Genomic DNA, 14,783 nt, shown 5'->3' on the forward strand with positions numbered 1-14,783 from the left:
GGCCTGATATCGTTCCGTCTGGATGGAACTCTACTGCGTCTGCTACTATTCCGTCTGGACGGAACTCTAGACACTCCGTTTTTCTTCTTGGTGAATTTGTTTTCCCTCTTTATCGTGCAGGGGAATTTAGAACGGGGGGAACTTACCTTTGTATTCGGGTAGATGTTCACCCTGACTCTGCGACCTACCAGCAAGGTGTCGAGCTGCACATTGTTTTTAAACTCGATTTTCCTGTGTGAGCCAAGTGCAATGTGGTACTTGATGATGTCGAGGAGTGGCACATTGCTGCAGTAGCCAGGTACATTGTCAAATGCCTCATTTGTGGGGGCGAACAGCGTGAAGGGACCTAGGGAGGATGCACGAACCCAGGCACTAAATTCAGGTAGGCATGGAAGAAATTTACATTGTTAGTCGTTTCGTTTTTGTGTGGACAACAGTATACATTGAAGCGTTTAAATTCAGAAACTCACCATTACGTCACTGCGATTACATGTAAATGGACGTTGGAAAATTTCCAGACGTGCACAAAGAGAATCTCCTTGATGGAGTGTAAAATCTCAGCGGCACCATCAATTTCCTTTAAAACGAAAGTGACAATTTAAAACTCAATTATGTGTATATATATATATATATATATATATAAAAGGACCTTTAGTAAACAAATTTGCTGTCGGGCGCCATTAGGAGTACAGTTTCTTACCCTCGTGATTCAGCACATGATGAAGGCCCACCTTGGTGACGGCTTCGACTAGTTTTGTGAGATTCAGTCTCTTGGCGACTTCGAGTAGATTGTTTCGCTTGCCGGACGGCTTTTCTCCCGATTCCGGCAACGCGCCTGTCAGGGTCTCGATCGTGTGGAGGGACCGCCCAAAGTCGTCCGGTCTCCCGGGCACAGAGTTGAAGAAGCGCAGCGCGAAGGACGCGTTGCCGAGGTAGTCGAGGTTCGGATAAGCCACTGCGAGTGGCAAGACGCATCCGATGGCGAATGCGGCGACTGGAATCACCCCCATTCCGAACGAGCGGCAAGCAGCAGAACCGACAATTGCACGCCCCGAAGTACGACGTAGCTGACGTCACACATGCACCACGTGCCTTCTTGCCGGCCTTGCCAGCCTTGCCCGCTGTTGATGTCGCTGGGGTCATTCCGTTCGTTAAAGGCGTTATTATTATTTTTTTTTTCAGGGTAGACTTATTAAAGTCGCTGGATTTAGCTGACGCTATCGCGTTTAATACGCACTGTCGCGGCAAAGGATTTTGCGGGTTGACGACATAGCTTTTAACAATTGAATCAGAATAAAATCCGCTGTAAAAAACAAGAAATAAAGAGCAAAAGTGCCAAACATACCAGCTTTACTCTAAAGCGAAACATAAAACAAAAAAACATTGCATCATACAAGCACGTTTTCGGTGATCACACACGCTGACCACGGTTCCGGAGACCGCGGGACTACGACGGCGTTACTTCTTGGGCGGAGGCGACGTTTTTTCCTTGTCGGTGCCGAGAACGTCTTGCTCCACTTCCCACAGTTCGATCTTGTGCGTGCGAATGGCATTTTTCACGCACTCTTGGTACTGTTTGAGCAGCGGTGCACAGCGGTCTTCCTTACGTCCTTTCAAGAAGTGCTCCGAAAACCAACTGTTGAAGCACGCGTCGTACTCCTTCTTGAGCTCGTTGCATTCGTTTCCGACACTGTTCATCGTCCGAAAACATATCAGTCAGGCACGTGAAGAAAAGAAGGGCGTCATCAAACGCTTGCCTCAAAACAAACGGACAAATTGCTGCGTTTACCGGCTCACTCAGGCTCACCTCCGAGCCTTGCATCTGCCGCGCTTCTGCTTCGGCTGCTCACGTTTTCCGCTCATACAGCGTGGTTGGCGTGGTTTGTCATTGTATCACTCCGCCAATGGGCCACGGTTAGCTGCTGCGCTTTCGGCCTTGTAAGTTTCGTCATCAAGTTAGGACATTAATTCCGCCTGGAATACAATAGCGTAGGTCAACATAACACAAAGGTTAGATATGTGTATTTTTTAACGAACGTATGATATTTTAATCGTTTACAAAATCGTGCGCCAATGAGGAAAACTACTTGTACGGTGCGCATGCATCATACGCGAACAGGTCATGTTTCGTCTGGTCCGTATGCTTGACATATCACATGCAGTTGCAAGAGGGTAACGCGCTTTTAAAGCCTCTAGTTTGCTGCGCTTTATTACTTATCAAATGAACTCGAGAACTCAGGTAGCGCGCTGACGACACTGAGATGAGATTATTCATGTGTGGCATAGGACGGAGGACGACATAAATTGTAACATCTGTCATGGCCGACGAGATCGGTCTGGAAGCTGAGGAAGCATTTCAAAGTCCTGCGCAAGGTAAGCGTTGGTCTTGAGCATTTGGACTTAAATCCGGTAAAATATACGAACGGGCTATTCCGGACTTCTGTTTGAAACTTCGGATAGCTAATTGATTCCATCGGAGGAATTCGTCGCTATCGATCCTCTATCATCAGCTGATCTTTCACAGCCCGGGGGCGTTCTCAATATATCATCTGTTTGTTTTGAACATTGATGGCGTAACCATCGACCACCCGAACTTTATCCCTTATTTAGTCGAAATTTGCACCAAATACTAGAAACCAAAAACATCCTTCTGCGCGTCTGTTCGTGCCGGCATAATCAAAACTACGTTGTTCGTCGCGAAGATCCCAGCTGAGCAGTCTTACTGCATTGTCCAAGTCACCCGGCCCTGTACTGCGGTGAAGCAACACTCGAATCCTGTAGGGGCTAACCTTTGCCTGTACGTTAAATACCTTGACACTTGCTCTAGGCAGGTGACAACATAAACCTAGGGCTTTTTATAGGGATATTTCCAAGGAAATCAGTAACTGGTTTGGTTGTAAGGATTGGGACGGTTATCTTAGGCTGCACGGCTGTCTTTGTCTTTTCCAGTGCCACATCGAATTGGCAGGCCTGTACAGAAATTCCTTGGCGATGCGGGCCTCTACTCGTACTGTGCCATCTGTGCTCTTTCACTCCATGACTTATTCCCGGATGAATGGGACAGGTACGTGGTATTCGAATACGGCCTACTCTCCGTGAGACCTCCCTCTGGTCGGTCCACGTCAGACATGCGCGACAGTCAGGCAAATGAAACCACACACACAAGGACCACGTGCCAAACTCTCAGCCCTATTCCACTGCCATTGCATGCCTACATAGTTTGCTGTATTCTTTTCAGGCTTTGGGAGAGCTGCTACCTATGAAGGAAGCTGTTGCATGTGCCACACACTACTCATCCATTATATTCAGTTTCACTGATGTCGCATTCTATTAACGTGCATGCAATGCTGAGAAAATGTTGCACCGAAGACTGTGCCACATAGAAAGCACTGCCATGCGAACGTGAACCATCTCACAGTGTACCAAGCTCTACGAATTTCGTATCAAGAGCCAATCAGCTATCAGCTGGAAGCCTAGAGGAGGCACCCCTATTTGTTAGGCAGTAGCTTGTGCCAGCGAGCAAAATATGTTTGGAATCAATTAGTTTATTATACAGCAGTTCATATAAATATTGATATATCACAATAAAAATTCACCTTTATTTCTAAAACGATTAAATAAACTGGGGAAACAAAAGGCTTTTATTTCTTAGTTTATTGGAATATATTCATAAGAGAGCTAACCCCGTAATTGGAATAGTACTGCGTTTGGCATATTCATTGAGAAGGCGCGTGAAAGAGGCGGAGTTCACCTCTCCTGTAACAACATTGTGCAACTGCAGAATATTCATCAGTGGGCAGTCAGTGTTGGAAGCAACGACATTACAGGTAACGCATTACATTTTGCAGTAATGCACTAACATACTTGATATAGTATTTCTAAATTACCAAGGAATAAAGTATTTTGGTTTCTATTTTGTGGTCTCATCTATCAAATTGTTACTTTAACAAATTACATTACGTAATAAATTAAAATAGTAAATTACATTACTTCTGATTAATATTTTTGTTTTAGTTTAATACCAAATTACTAACTCGCATTCTGTAAACTCCGTCAAAAGGATAAATGATCTTTCTTCTCCACGGCATCATTTGCAATATCGTCTATCAAATTACATTACTTGTTACTTTCAATAAGTTTTTTTTTTTCTTTAGCTCAATAACAAATTAATTTGCATTCTTTAGACTGCGCCGAAAAGGGGAAATATTTCTTCTCCACGGCATCACTTAGAAATCCCTCACTGAGAAGGTTAATGTTCCCACCAGGCACATAGCCAGGATTTTGTTTCGGGGGGGGGGGGGGGAGGGGGAGGGGAGGGGGAGGGGAGGGGGATGGGGAGGGGAAGAGGAGGTCCCAACAAAATGGAAGATTTCGGGAAGGGGGGGGGGGGGGGGGGGCCCAGGCCCCATGGGCCCACCCCTGGCTACGTGCCTGGTTCCCACGCTGATGCCAAAACAGACATGTATACGCTACTGAGATAGTTACTAAATACCGTTACTGGTTACTCACTCAGAAATTAACTAGTAGGTATATTACTCGCTACTGTGGTTCAAAGGGAACATTTTACCTCAGCTTGGAAGTAATGCATGATGTTTTCTCGTTAATCTAAATGTGTCATTTTTTCTAAGCTGGCTAAATTACTCTACTAATTATTTTGCTTAATACTACTAAGGTGTAATTAAATTACATTACGAATATGTTGAAAAGAACTACCGTAACGGCATTAGTTTCAGTTACTCTTTCCATCCTGCACTTGCTTAATAATCTCTTGAGTGGTTTTACCAGCAAAGAAAATGAGGAGTTCGCTCATAGTATCGCAGAGTAAAGACCGCTCCAGCTCTAGTGCCCAGCTCTACTAAATTCCCCTTAAATTCTATGACACCTTTGCACAGCAAACATTGTCCTTTTGCTTTATTGTGTCAGTCTTTGTATACTGGATTCCTGACCAGTTCGTAACTTGTGCTCACAAAGGGGCAACGAAGAAGCTCATGCCAGGAACACCCTCGAGGAATAAGCTTCATAATGGTTGTGGGAACAAAGATTCTAATTCTTGTATCAATTTCCTGTTCTTTCTTTATTTCTTTAGCAGTAGAGCATCATTCTGTGTATGAGTGTTGCACTCTAGCTATTGTATGCCTCCAACCACTTATGTTGTCTCTAAGATGTGTCCCTCTGTAAGTTACCTAATGCATTTCTTTTTTCTACATTTTGCCTTCTACAGTTTTTTTAACTGTATTTTTTGTGGAAAAAATAGTTGCCCTTCATTTCTTTAGGGTGCAGAAAATATGCTGAAAGCTACAAAAGTAATTAAGGAATTGCATCAGAATTACTGCCCAAAAAAGTAATGAAATGTATGACTCATTACTGCCAAAGTAATTAAGTTACTGTAATTTCATTAAAGTAATTTGATTACAGCCACATCTGTTTTTTTTTTAAGCAGAGGCCGCTTCCAATATTTGTTGTCAATAATTCCTTGCTTTTTAACACATTCATTCAGGGATAACTATGGCCTTACCGACACACCTTTTTACACATCCTTTTATGGGCTATCTAACATTTTCTCGTCCCGCAAATTACAGGCGCGAGCTGGGATAAGAACCAGGTTGTGTACTTCTGTTGTACACGTTCCCCTCCATAAGTAGCTAAATACTGTTACTCTTTACTTCATCAAAAGTAACAGAAATATGTTTGTCGTTCATTCTCTTAAAATGTAACTATGTAGGCCGTTACTTCGTTGCCGAAAAAAGTAACTGAATACAAGTAACGCGTTGCTTGTAACATGTTAGATGCAAGGCCCAAAAGACACAATGTTGTTCACTGCACGGAAGCTGCCACCCTCTTCCTTGGATGTTTTGTTGAAACATCTAATGAGAGGGGCCTCACCCTCCTTTAGGAATACTGCTGCCGTACTGTAAAGACGAAGACGTCTCGCAGTAAGCGACAGGATCCGTCTGTACTCATTTTGACCTTAAGATACTGTAGTAAACAAAATTTGGCTCCTCGCGGAATGTTGCCAATTTGCCCCTTCATGCATTGAATTAAGAAATATGTACGTAGGTGCATCTTAGATTAGCTTTATGTTATTTTACTCAGACAAACATGTTTCACACACTAAAAGCATAGCTTCTTCGTTCAACAACCGAATCTTGTAAAATCCACTTCGTTCTATGCATAAATAATGCGGCAGGTTTTTTTGTTATAGGACGTGGTATTTTTTGTCGCTTGAAGGTTTTAATTTTAACTCCTCATCCTGGCTATATCCCAAGAAGGCTCCTAAGCAATGAAGTACCGGTTTTCCTTCCTCCTGATTAACGGATTTTCCACCCTTCTGGTTGGACAAGTTACTGCACTGACTCGTGTGTTTGATTAAAACACGGTTTGTGGCTTAGCCCCATGGCCACACGGCGCACATAAAGGTCACTCGATAATTCACAAAAGAAGAAAAAAGCAAAGTTGATTCAGTAGGAATTTAAAAAAGTATTCTACAAATCTGATAAAAAATATATATAATAAACACTATGAAATCACTCGGTAAAAGTTTAATTGTTGTCAAAGGTTGTATCCTCAGCTTATCGTTGAAAAAGAATACTGAAATTGAAAGTAATGTTTGTTAGATTTTGGAAGTATAACGGTATTTTGTTACATTTGCAAAACGGAAACGAATCTCAGTAACGCATACTTTTTTTATGATCAAATGAGTAATGCTATTTTGCTACTTATTTTTGCTAGCGGGCACAGCACTGGGGCAGTGCACTAGAGTCTGAACAGGTGAGACAAAAGAGTACAGTAGTGGAACCAGGTTGCAAGGACAGTTGCATAGTTCAGGCAGATTGTCTCACTTGTGAGAGAATGTAAAAGTGAGGGTCTAGCACAATAGTCCTTGCTAAGCAATAATTTTAAAGCAAAACAAATCATGTTTGCTTTAAAATTAAAGCAACATAAACAAGAATTGCTTACAGACAAAAGTATATATAGATCTCCTGATAAGTGATGCTTGTCTCCATCAATGAAAAGGTTAAGTTTAGACTTAGCCTAGGTGGTGCAAGCTACCGCCCGTCACAAAAGGTATAGCCATTAACATCCATCCACCCATCCAAGGTCAACTTTGTCATTTAAGTTTCTACCGCTACTGGGGGATCTTTATTCACCATTGATGATGATGACGCCGCTTGCAAAATCTCATAAATGCCGGTTTTTTGCTTTGCTGTGCACCTGGACCAGGCTTTGTGATTCCATGAACCCTTGATGATGCATCTTCCAGCATCATTTGAGCCCACTATCGCCCATCAGGTGATAGTGGGCTCAAATAATATGAAGTGTATTTCGCTTTCTGTGATGCCAGAACACTATCAAGGAATATAATGAGCTAGAAATTTTATTTCTGGGCCCGTTTGCTCGAAGCCACTTAACTTTAACCACAGTAAAAAGTTAACTGCCCTTCCTTACTAGGTAGGTACCTACAAGTACCTAGCCAAGTTTGATGAGGGCTGGATGAGCAATAGCTCCCTGTTTTATTATGGGGTGGTAGCTGGTGTCACCTACTGGTTGTAGCGAATATACTAAGTGAGTTTCGTGGAATAGTTCCCGAAAAGGGCAGACCGAAGAACGCGTGCCACCGGGTTTTCGCGACGCAGCGCGGCATACATTTGAGCTTAAGAAGTACTTTTTGTTGCTCATGGTACAGACATTGGGTAAGGTAAAACTAAATTAACCCTTGTTTGAAAATTTTTTAAATGTTTGGCTGCCTGAAGTGGAGCCAAGCCTCGTTTAAATTTCCTTCAATGTTCGAAAGAGAATGACAAAGTTCAGTTCTAGAGACGACGAGGAAGAAGTGAGCTGGTGAAAGGCACACTGGCAGCATGGTTGGCCAGGATGTATAAACTGTATATAACTCTATCATAAATTGAAGAGCGTGTAATTCGGCTTCAGTGAAAATTGGCCCATTACTAAATTACCCAAGCATGGAGGAGAATGACGTATGTGTAATTCTACGCTCCGCGCGCGCTGGCCTTCCCCGTATAAACAATTCGAAGTAAGTAATCATAATAAGGTTTTGATGAACCCGAGTGCCAGGCAAATTTGTTTTAGTCTTTTGCTTTAGAACAGTTGCTACTGCAGATGCCAGCACGTGCAGCGCGTGAAACTACGCTCGTAGCATGCACCTTGGTGCTTGGGAAATTTAGCAAAATGTCTATTGGGACGCTGTCTGCTTATGCGTGCTATCAATACCCGGCCGATTAAGTCAAGGCAATCCACTATAGAATTAAAGAGACGCTGCCATGCCGACAATTACCGCATTCATTTAGGCTTAGGAATGGCCAGAATCTAAAGACTATCTAAAAAATGCGACGAGGTCACTGCTCATGCTTTGTGTTTTAAGTGCGGTAAGGCAAAGCTAAAGTCTCCTGCACCATTCATTGCTGACTAACGCATCCGATATTGCAGATACCACGACATATTAGGTCCAAAGCAAGCGACGCTTGCTCGCAGGGGCACCACCATGTTTCCCCGCTGTTCTTACTCTGCCGGTGACATTACCTAAAATTCCCTCTTGTAGGGAAATGCAGTTAACTTTTTACCGCGGTTAAAGTTAACTGGCTTCAAGCAAACGTGCCCTGTTGTGAACACAAAAGTAAAAATGAAAAAGCTTGTAAAAAAGTTAAAATTTGATTTTATCTGGTATAGGTAATCATTCCTCCATAACTAGTTCTTTAAAAAATCATGTGTGTTGGTCATATGAACCAAAAAGGTCCAAACTTGTAAATAGCATCTTCCTTGTCGTTTGCTAGCTGCACCAAACAAAGTTTGCCATCATTCCTCAGAATCTAGCTTTCAGGGACAAATTAGTCACCTAAAAAGAGGCAGGCCATCCAGATCACCTCTTATACACGTTTGCAAGTACGGCCTCAGGGCGCCGCCATCTTGTTCAGTTGGGGTGCGCTTGGGCGCTGCCATAAACCGATTACGACGCCTCAGCAAGGCGTTGTAATCGGATTATGATATGCGCTCAAGCGTACCCCAGCTGAGCAACATGGTGGTGCCCTGAGGTGGGACTTGCAAACGTTTATAGTAGGTTTTGACAGCCTCCTGACAAAGCTAAAAAGAGGATTAAAAAAACTATTCTTCTTCAAAGGAAAAAAAAACTATTTTAGTTGTGTTTTCAACCACTACAAAACTTTCAAGCCTCTGCGCATGAACAAACAATGAAAAAAAAGGAACAGGTGACGCATGCAACAAAAAGCATGCTGACATGTCTGTAAATTGTGCCCTGATAGATACCCGTATGTCGTCAGTACCATCATGACAGTTAAATGTGCATTGTCATGGGTGATGTTGCAAGCCAGAGCTGGATAGAACAAGAATTCTTGGAAAGCTTAAAAATAAAACTGAGTGATTTTTTAGGCTTTCAATAGAGTTTTAGCAGATTGTTTTTTTGCCCCGATAACGATACCTCTTCTCCCCTCCGGCGGCCTTGTGCGTGCATCGTATCGTTATCGGGTGCCGTTATCGGGGTGAAAAAACGATCTGCTAAAACTCTCTAGTATCAAGCTCACTGGTGAAATGAAATGACAAGAAAAGAAATGCATCAGTGCCCCATCATTACACTTATCACATAAGGAATTCGAGTACATTGCTGCGGATTGATATTGTGTTTGGGGAAAAACCAGAAGAAAAGATTATTTTGTCTTCTTTACGTGTGCTGCATGTGCTACCAAAACCTTTGCACACATTCAAGTCTGTGGCCTGAACTTGACGTAAGCTCATTATGCCGTTTTCTTTTTCAGAGATTTCTCCGAGAGGTGTCTCTCACAGATCATTTGTCACCTAAGTCTTCCTGGTCAGGTGAGGGCCTATCTGTCAGTGCAAAGGTTCTGTCTTTTGATAAAGATCACTATGAGGGGGAGTTGACTTTTGTACTGCATGGGCACCTCAAATGTCATTTAGCAAAAGGTCATTTAGGAGACAGTTGAATCACTTTCCACCTCTGGCACCACGGGAGGAGCACAACTATTCTGTTAAACGGACGTCCCCAAAAAAATATTTTTTTGAGTGCCTGGATAGGACACGGATGTCACAAAATTAAGTTGCCCCAGAATTTTAGCACAATATTTACTTTGAAAGTAAGTATATTGCTTAGGAAATGATCGCAACCGAGCAGTTATAGGATGTGTGCACGCCAGTGCAAAGTTTTGAAGCCCACCCTACAATGTGCTATCCCTTCCACACCTAGCAAGCACTCGTCCTCCAGTTTTTCCAGATTATCCAGAAATTGTTGGTGGGCGCTCGCTCCATATTCTACGGCTTTACAGAACAGGCGTTCGCTTCTTCTCCGGTTGTGACTCCTCGCCGTTTCTCCTAGGTCCGACCTGTCATGCAGGCTCTCATGGGTGGAGAGGGTGGGGAGCTGGAGCCCTTTATTCACGTGCTCAAGGAGGAACCTGGGCTGAATGGAAACTGCCTGCGTGTGGTTGAGGATCTCGTCCTCTTTGCCGTGCAAGGAGGTGAGTGTCCTCGTCTGGCCACTAAGCTCCAGCGTTCGCATCAGTGAGGCGGATGACGTCGCTGCAGTGTGAATTTAGATCGATCTCATTGAACTGTCTCAGTGTGTCCAACTTCGTAAGGCGGCGGATAAGAGAGTGCTGAACTCTGAAGGTCTCTGCACACGTACACCGCAGCGCTAAGCCAATGTTATAGGCAAGGCGCTCAGTTTGATATCGGTACTTTGTCGACACTCCGATGCATGGGACCTTAGCCCTTCTTGCTGACACACAATGCTGCGCTAACTCAGCTTTGAGACAGTGCTGTGACAATGCTGAGAGGGCACTGTTGCAGTGCAGATGTTGTGCTTTGAGCAGATACGAGTTACTCCCGCAGGTCATATTGCGTCATAACACCGATAGGGCAACGCGCTGGATTAGAGTAAGTTTTAGAATACCGAGGTACAAAACCTTTACTCTGCAGTGGGATTGAGTAAATTTGCAACACGACTCAGGAGGCAGTGTAGCAAGCTAGAATTACTAAATTTAATGTAGTGCTTGAACGGAGGCTTGGAGTGTGGTCGTCACGGGGGTCTGGACAGTCACTCACATGCTGTGCTGGCTGTCGCCTCCACCATTGTTGTCAGTCCCCAACCTCCTGAAAACAAGAAATGGGAGGAGACGACAGGGAGGAAGCGAGGAGGAAGCCTGTGCTGTTTGTGCGGCTGATGTCCTTCCTGAATATGTATTTGCGCGTCGCAAGGTTCGCATTTTTTCTAGAAGCATGTAAAAAGATTTTTGTCGTGCTCAGCATATGCTGCGTCTTGTTTGTACGGCCCTTTACCGGGAGTCGGCGCTTTGTTCTCGGTACTATGTCACTTTATCTCCCGTTTTTGTAATGAATTGCTGTGAAATTTAGAGAACCAACTAGGTCTTACCGGATGAGACGAGGCAATATGGACTAAGAAACATTGGCATACTCTCCTCTGCTGTATCCCGTGACATATTCTTTGAAATCAGAAGAGAAAACTTTCCTTTTAGATAGGTCGAAGTTTTTGAAAAAATTGGTTTTGAGTGATCACGGCTGCGCGCCACTTAGTGGTAACTCTTTTTGTTTTTCTCTCTTGTGCTTTCATATCCAAAGGACTGGCCACAGGTGTGACAGGTTGCTGTCGCATGTTTTCCTACAATTTTAGTCTAGTTGCTCGTTTCTCTTCGTTTTCTGCACATCTCAGTGTTATGTATTTGTGCATTTTATGGCCTGTATTAATGTATTTTTAGAAGAACAGTGACTGGTGTTTTTTGCCTGCAACTTATGCCTGTAGCACCTTACTTAGATAACCTTGCACATTACTCTTGAACATTTCAAGACTCCATTTGGTAGAAGCTTGTTGTGCCATTTGCAACTGTTTTGACAGTGATGCCTCGTGTGTTCGAAATTTGGGGGCTCTAACAGGATTTTTCAAGGTGAATGTGGGGTTCACTAATGCTTTTATGCAGTTATGTTTTAGTGGAGTTCCTTTTTTTGCCTGTTTTCTTGCTAACACTTCTCTCTACTGTGCTGGGTCTTGAATAAGAAATTAACAAAATACTGTAACAATATCTTTTTTGTGCGCTTGAAATTTTGAAAATTTTCCACGTGATTCTTTTTCTGGAACAGAATTTTGCAGTTTGGTGTAATATATTCTGTGGACTAAATATTTGTGGATTTTTTACAAACATTTTGAGACAGCTTTTTTTTTTGCCATTTAAGACAACGTGTGTTCTCTAAATTTGCAGTTAGTTTCAAGTCCGTGAAGATTTCTAGAATCTAAATCTTGCACAAAATTTACCTGTTCTTTGAGGAGATTTTCGTAAGTGAGACTTTTATGAGTTGCCAGTACTGCATCTGGATGGCATTCTCACAGCATGCTTTTGATGTTTGTTATTTTGAATATATATATATATAAAAAAAGCTTGTGCCTTTTTTGTGAGAATTAATGACTTTCATACTGTTTCAGGTATTTACGACGCTCGAACACGAGTTTTTATATTTTACGTGGCACTCAGACTGAGGGTGTCTCGAGCCCTGGTCGAAATGTACGAAGAATCGGTCGTCGAGATGCTGTCCCAAGAAGTGCACGAACAGACTGAGTACGTTGAGCTCTCTTGTCATCTTTCAACATGTAGACCACCAGTTGTATCCATGTAGGAATCCACTGCCACACAGCCTATCTGCCAACTGTTTGTTTTTGCAACAGCGTAGTTACCCTTTTCATGTGTACATTCTGAATCTGGCACAAAATGTTGCAACTAAAGATCTATTGATCCGTTACTAGCATTTCCAAAGACGAGAGTTTGAAACCTGTCCATCTCTCGTGCAGGGAAGAGCGCAAAGAAATTGCGAAAAGGCAGCGAAACAAGAAGCTCAAGCGTTTTCTCATGATTGGTCTTGCTACGGTGGGAGGAGGTGCCGTCATCGGTAGGTCAGACATTGTTTTGCTCACTGGTCAAACGTTCAACAAAAACCATTCCTTTGCAGCAATTGTGCGAGTTAATCGAACCTAAAAACATTTTAACCCGTTTGGGTCCCTAGAAAAGTGTTAACAAATCTGGAAATTTGTACCCCAAAAATGAGGTGTGAAACAGTAGCAGTGATGTGATTGCTGTGCCAATTGCGCCAAACTGCACCAAGGGGCTAACACTGCTACATCCTGCTACATTTCGCCGAAATATTGGTAATCTGCACCAAGCCTACGCCAAAGGACCAGTGTAGGTCGCCTTTCAAAACCGAAACTAAACTGAGTAGTACCGTAATTGAGCATGCGTGAGCTAGGTTGCGCAAGCGGCCGCCCGTTAGAAAGTATGCTGCATCAATCGTCCATCCGGTCTTGCATGGTTTTTCCCGCCTTTTCTCATTTCTCGCTCTCGTGGGTCTCGTCTCGCATCCTTCTAAAAAATTTTTTACCAAAAGATGCAAGCGTGTGCGGACGCCCCGATGCTGGCTTGCCGGGTACCAGCCATGCCGTCATGTTGTAAAACGAAACCACGTTTTTACACGGCGGGAGTTACTTTGTGATCTGAAGCACTCGCTTCTGAAAGAAACGGCCGTGGCAAAACTCTTTTTGGTCCCTGCCTACCAGTCACCATGGTTGCATGACGTCGGGTGTTCCTGTGCACACATTGCTGCACATATGGCACTTTCTAAACTGAAATGTAAAAACCGCTGCAAGGTAATCAGCAATCCTGTCCTTGTTTAAACGAAGCGCTACTGCTAAAATCCCTCTTTAATTCAAACACTGATGTGTCGAAGTATTGATTACCTAGGTTTTTCTCGGTGGGCTTTCTTTTGAGAGCGACCCCGGTACATGAAAAGTCTGTCACAAAAGAAAGTTTAAGACAAGTTAGCTAAAGCAAAAAAGGCAATGTCTGCACGCTGAACCTGCACAGCGCGGTTGTTTATCTCGAGTTCAGTTGCACCAAGCGCTCCAAGAACTTTTTGACCCTGACTCGCGATGTCTTGCATTGATGCGCTTTAGTTCTTTTTTTTGTGTGTGTGTGATTAGCTTTATTGTTCTTGTTTTGTTTGCACTTTTTAACCTTCTAAATTAGCTTGTGCCTCGCCGGTGGCCTGGCAAGCACGCGCTGCTGGACTTTTCTTTTTTTGTCGTATGCTGGACCGTTACATTTTGCATACAATTTTGGGGACCAGATGGCGACGGAGCGGAGTGGCAGTGTTTCGGTTTCGATCGAACAACCGTCTCCGCTTGCACAACGAAACGCGTGCAACTGCTAGCTGCCGAAGTTGCCCTCACTTGACTGCGAACATGATTGCATGACAGAGGCACCAGCCGGGACGATTGCAATCGATTGCTTTACATTTGCTTGCTTTTGACGAAAATCTGGCATGTCGGGAACCAGTAAAACGGTGGGAGACGTTTTGGAATTGCTCGTCAACGCCTACAGCACTGTACACTTCTGGGATGTCTCAACGTCTTTGGAGACATTGAAAGTGGACATTCATTACTTGCCGAAAGCTAAGGGAGGCTTGCAGCAGCCTTGCAGAGAGTTTCAAAAAGCAAAAGGAAAAACACCCGCCAATCGTACTGCACCTTTTTCATATGTACAGTTTCGTATTGCACTGCAGTAGTTACGTTTTTCATCTGTCGGATACTGCTTCAATTTATTATATCATACAGGGTCTGTCCCAAAACTTCCCGGAATGATTTTTTGTGGTCGGCAACGCCGCCTGGCGTGGTGGGGCTTCAGGTGGAGAAGTTAGTGGGGGATATAAGCTTCGAAACGAGACCGGTCTCAGTTGTCTGC

General features: G+C 43.6%; 3 protein-coding genes across 4 annotated transcripts in view; 1 reads left to right on the forward strand and 2 right to left on the reverse strand.

Annotated features, from left to right (window-relative positions):
* LOC8052939 (transforming growth factor-beta-induced protein ig-h3) overlaps window positions 1–1,120 on the reverse strand; it is a 30,557-nt gene extending 29,437 nt beyond the window's left edge. Inside the window, exons 1-2 of one of the 2 annotated variants that reach the window (XM_002399874.5) lie at window positions 701–1,120; window positions 147–346 (exon numbers count right to left, since the gene is read on the reverse strand). In XM_002399874.5, coding sequence (XP_002399918.3) covers window positions 147–346; window positions 701–1,010 — 510 coding nt within the window. In that variant the 5' untranslated portion in view covers window positions 1,011–1,120. The remainder of the gene's footprint in view (window positions 1–146; window positions 347–700) is intronic. The other variant, XM_029975429.3, reaches the window with a different exon arrangement.
* A 213-nt stretch (window positions 1,121–1,333) lies between these two features.
* On the reverse strand, window positions 1,334–1,851 carry LOC120850677 (TP53-regulated inhibitor of apoptosis 1). The gene has a single exon (XM_040223287.2). The coding sequence runs from the start codon at window positions 1,696–1,698 to the stop codon at window positions 1,459–1,461; it is 240 nt and encodes a 79-aa protein (XP_040079221.1). The 5' UTR covers window positions 1,699–1,851; the 3' UTR covers window positions 1,334–1,458.
* A 73-nt stretch (window positions 1,852–1,924) lies between these two features.
* The window catches only part of LOC8052938 (transmembrane and coiled-coil domain-containing protein 4), a 64,620-nt gene continuing 51,761 nt past the window's right edge, over window positions 1,925–14,783 (forward strand). The window contains exons 1-6 of the mRNA XM_029975428.3: window positions 1,925–2,373; window positions 2,950–3,064; window positions 9,786–9,843; window positions 10,361–10,502; window positions 12,479–12,611; window positions 12,842–12,939. Coding sequence (XP_029831288.1) covers window positions 2,319–2,373; window positions 2,950–3,064; window positions 9,786–9,843; window positions 10,361–10,502; window positions 12,479–12,611; window positions 12,842–12,939 — 601 coding nt within the window. The 5' untranslated portion in view covers window positions 1,925–2,318. The remainder of the gene's footprint in view (window positions 2,374–2,949; window positions 3,065–9,785; window positions 9,844–10,360; window positions 10,503–12,478; window positions 12,612–12,841; window positions 12,940–14,783) is intronic.

Source organism: Ixodes scapularis, unplaced genomic scaffold, assembly GCF_016920785.2.
Source record: "Ixodes scapularis isolate PalLabHiFi unplaced genomic scaffold, ASM1692078v2 PGA_scaffold1__304_contigs__length_218370807, whole genome shotgun sequence".
Lineage (NCBI taxonomy): Eukaryota > Metazoa > Arthropoda > Arachnida > Ixodida > Ixodidae > Ixodes > Ixodes scapularis.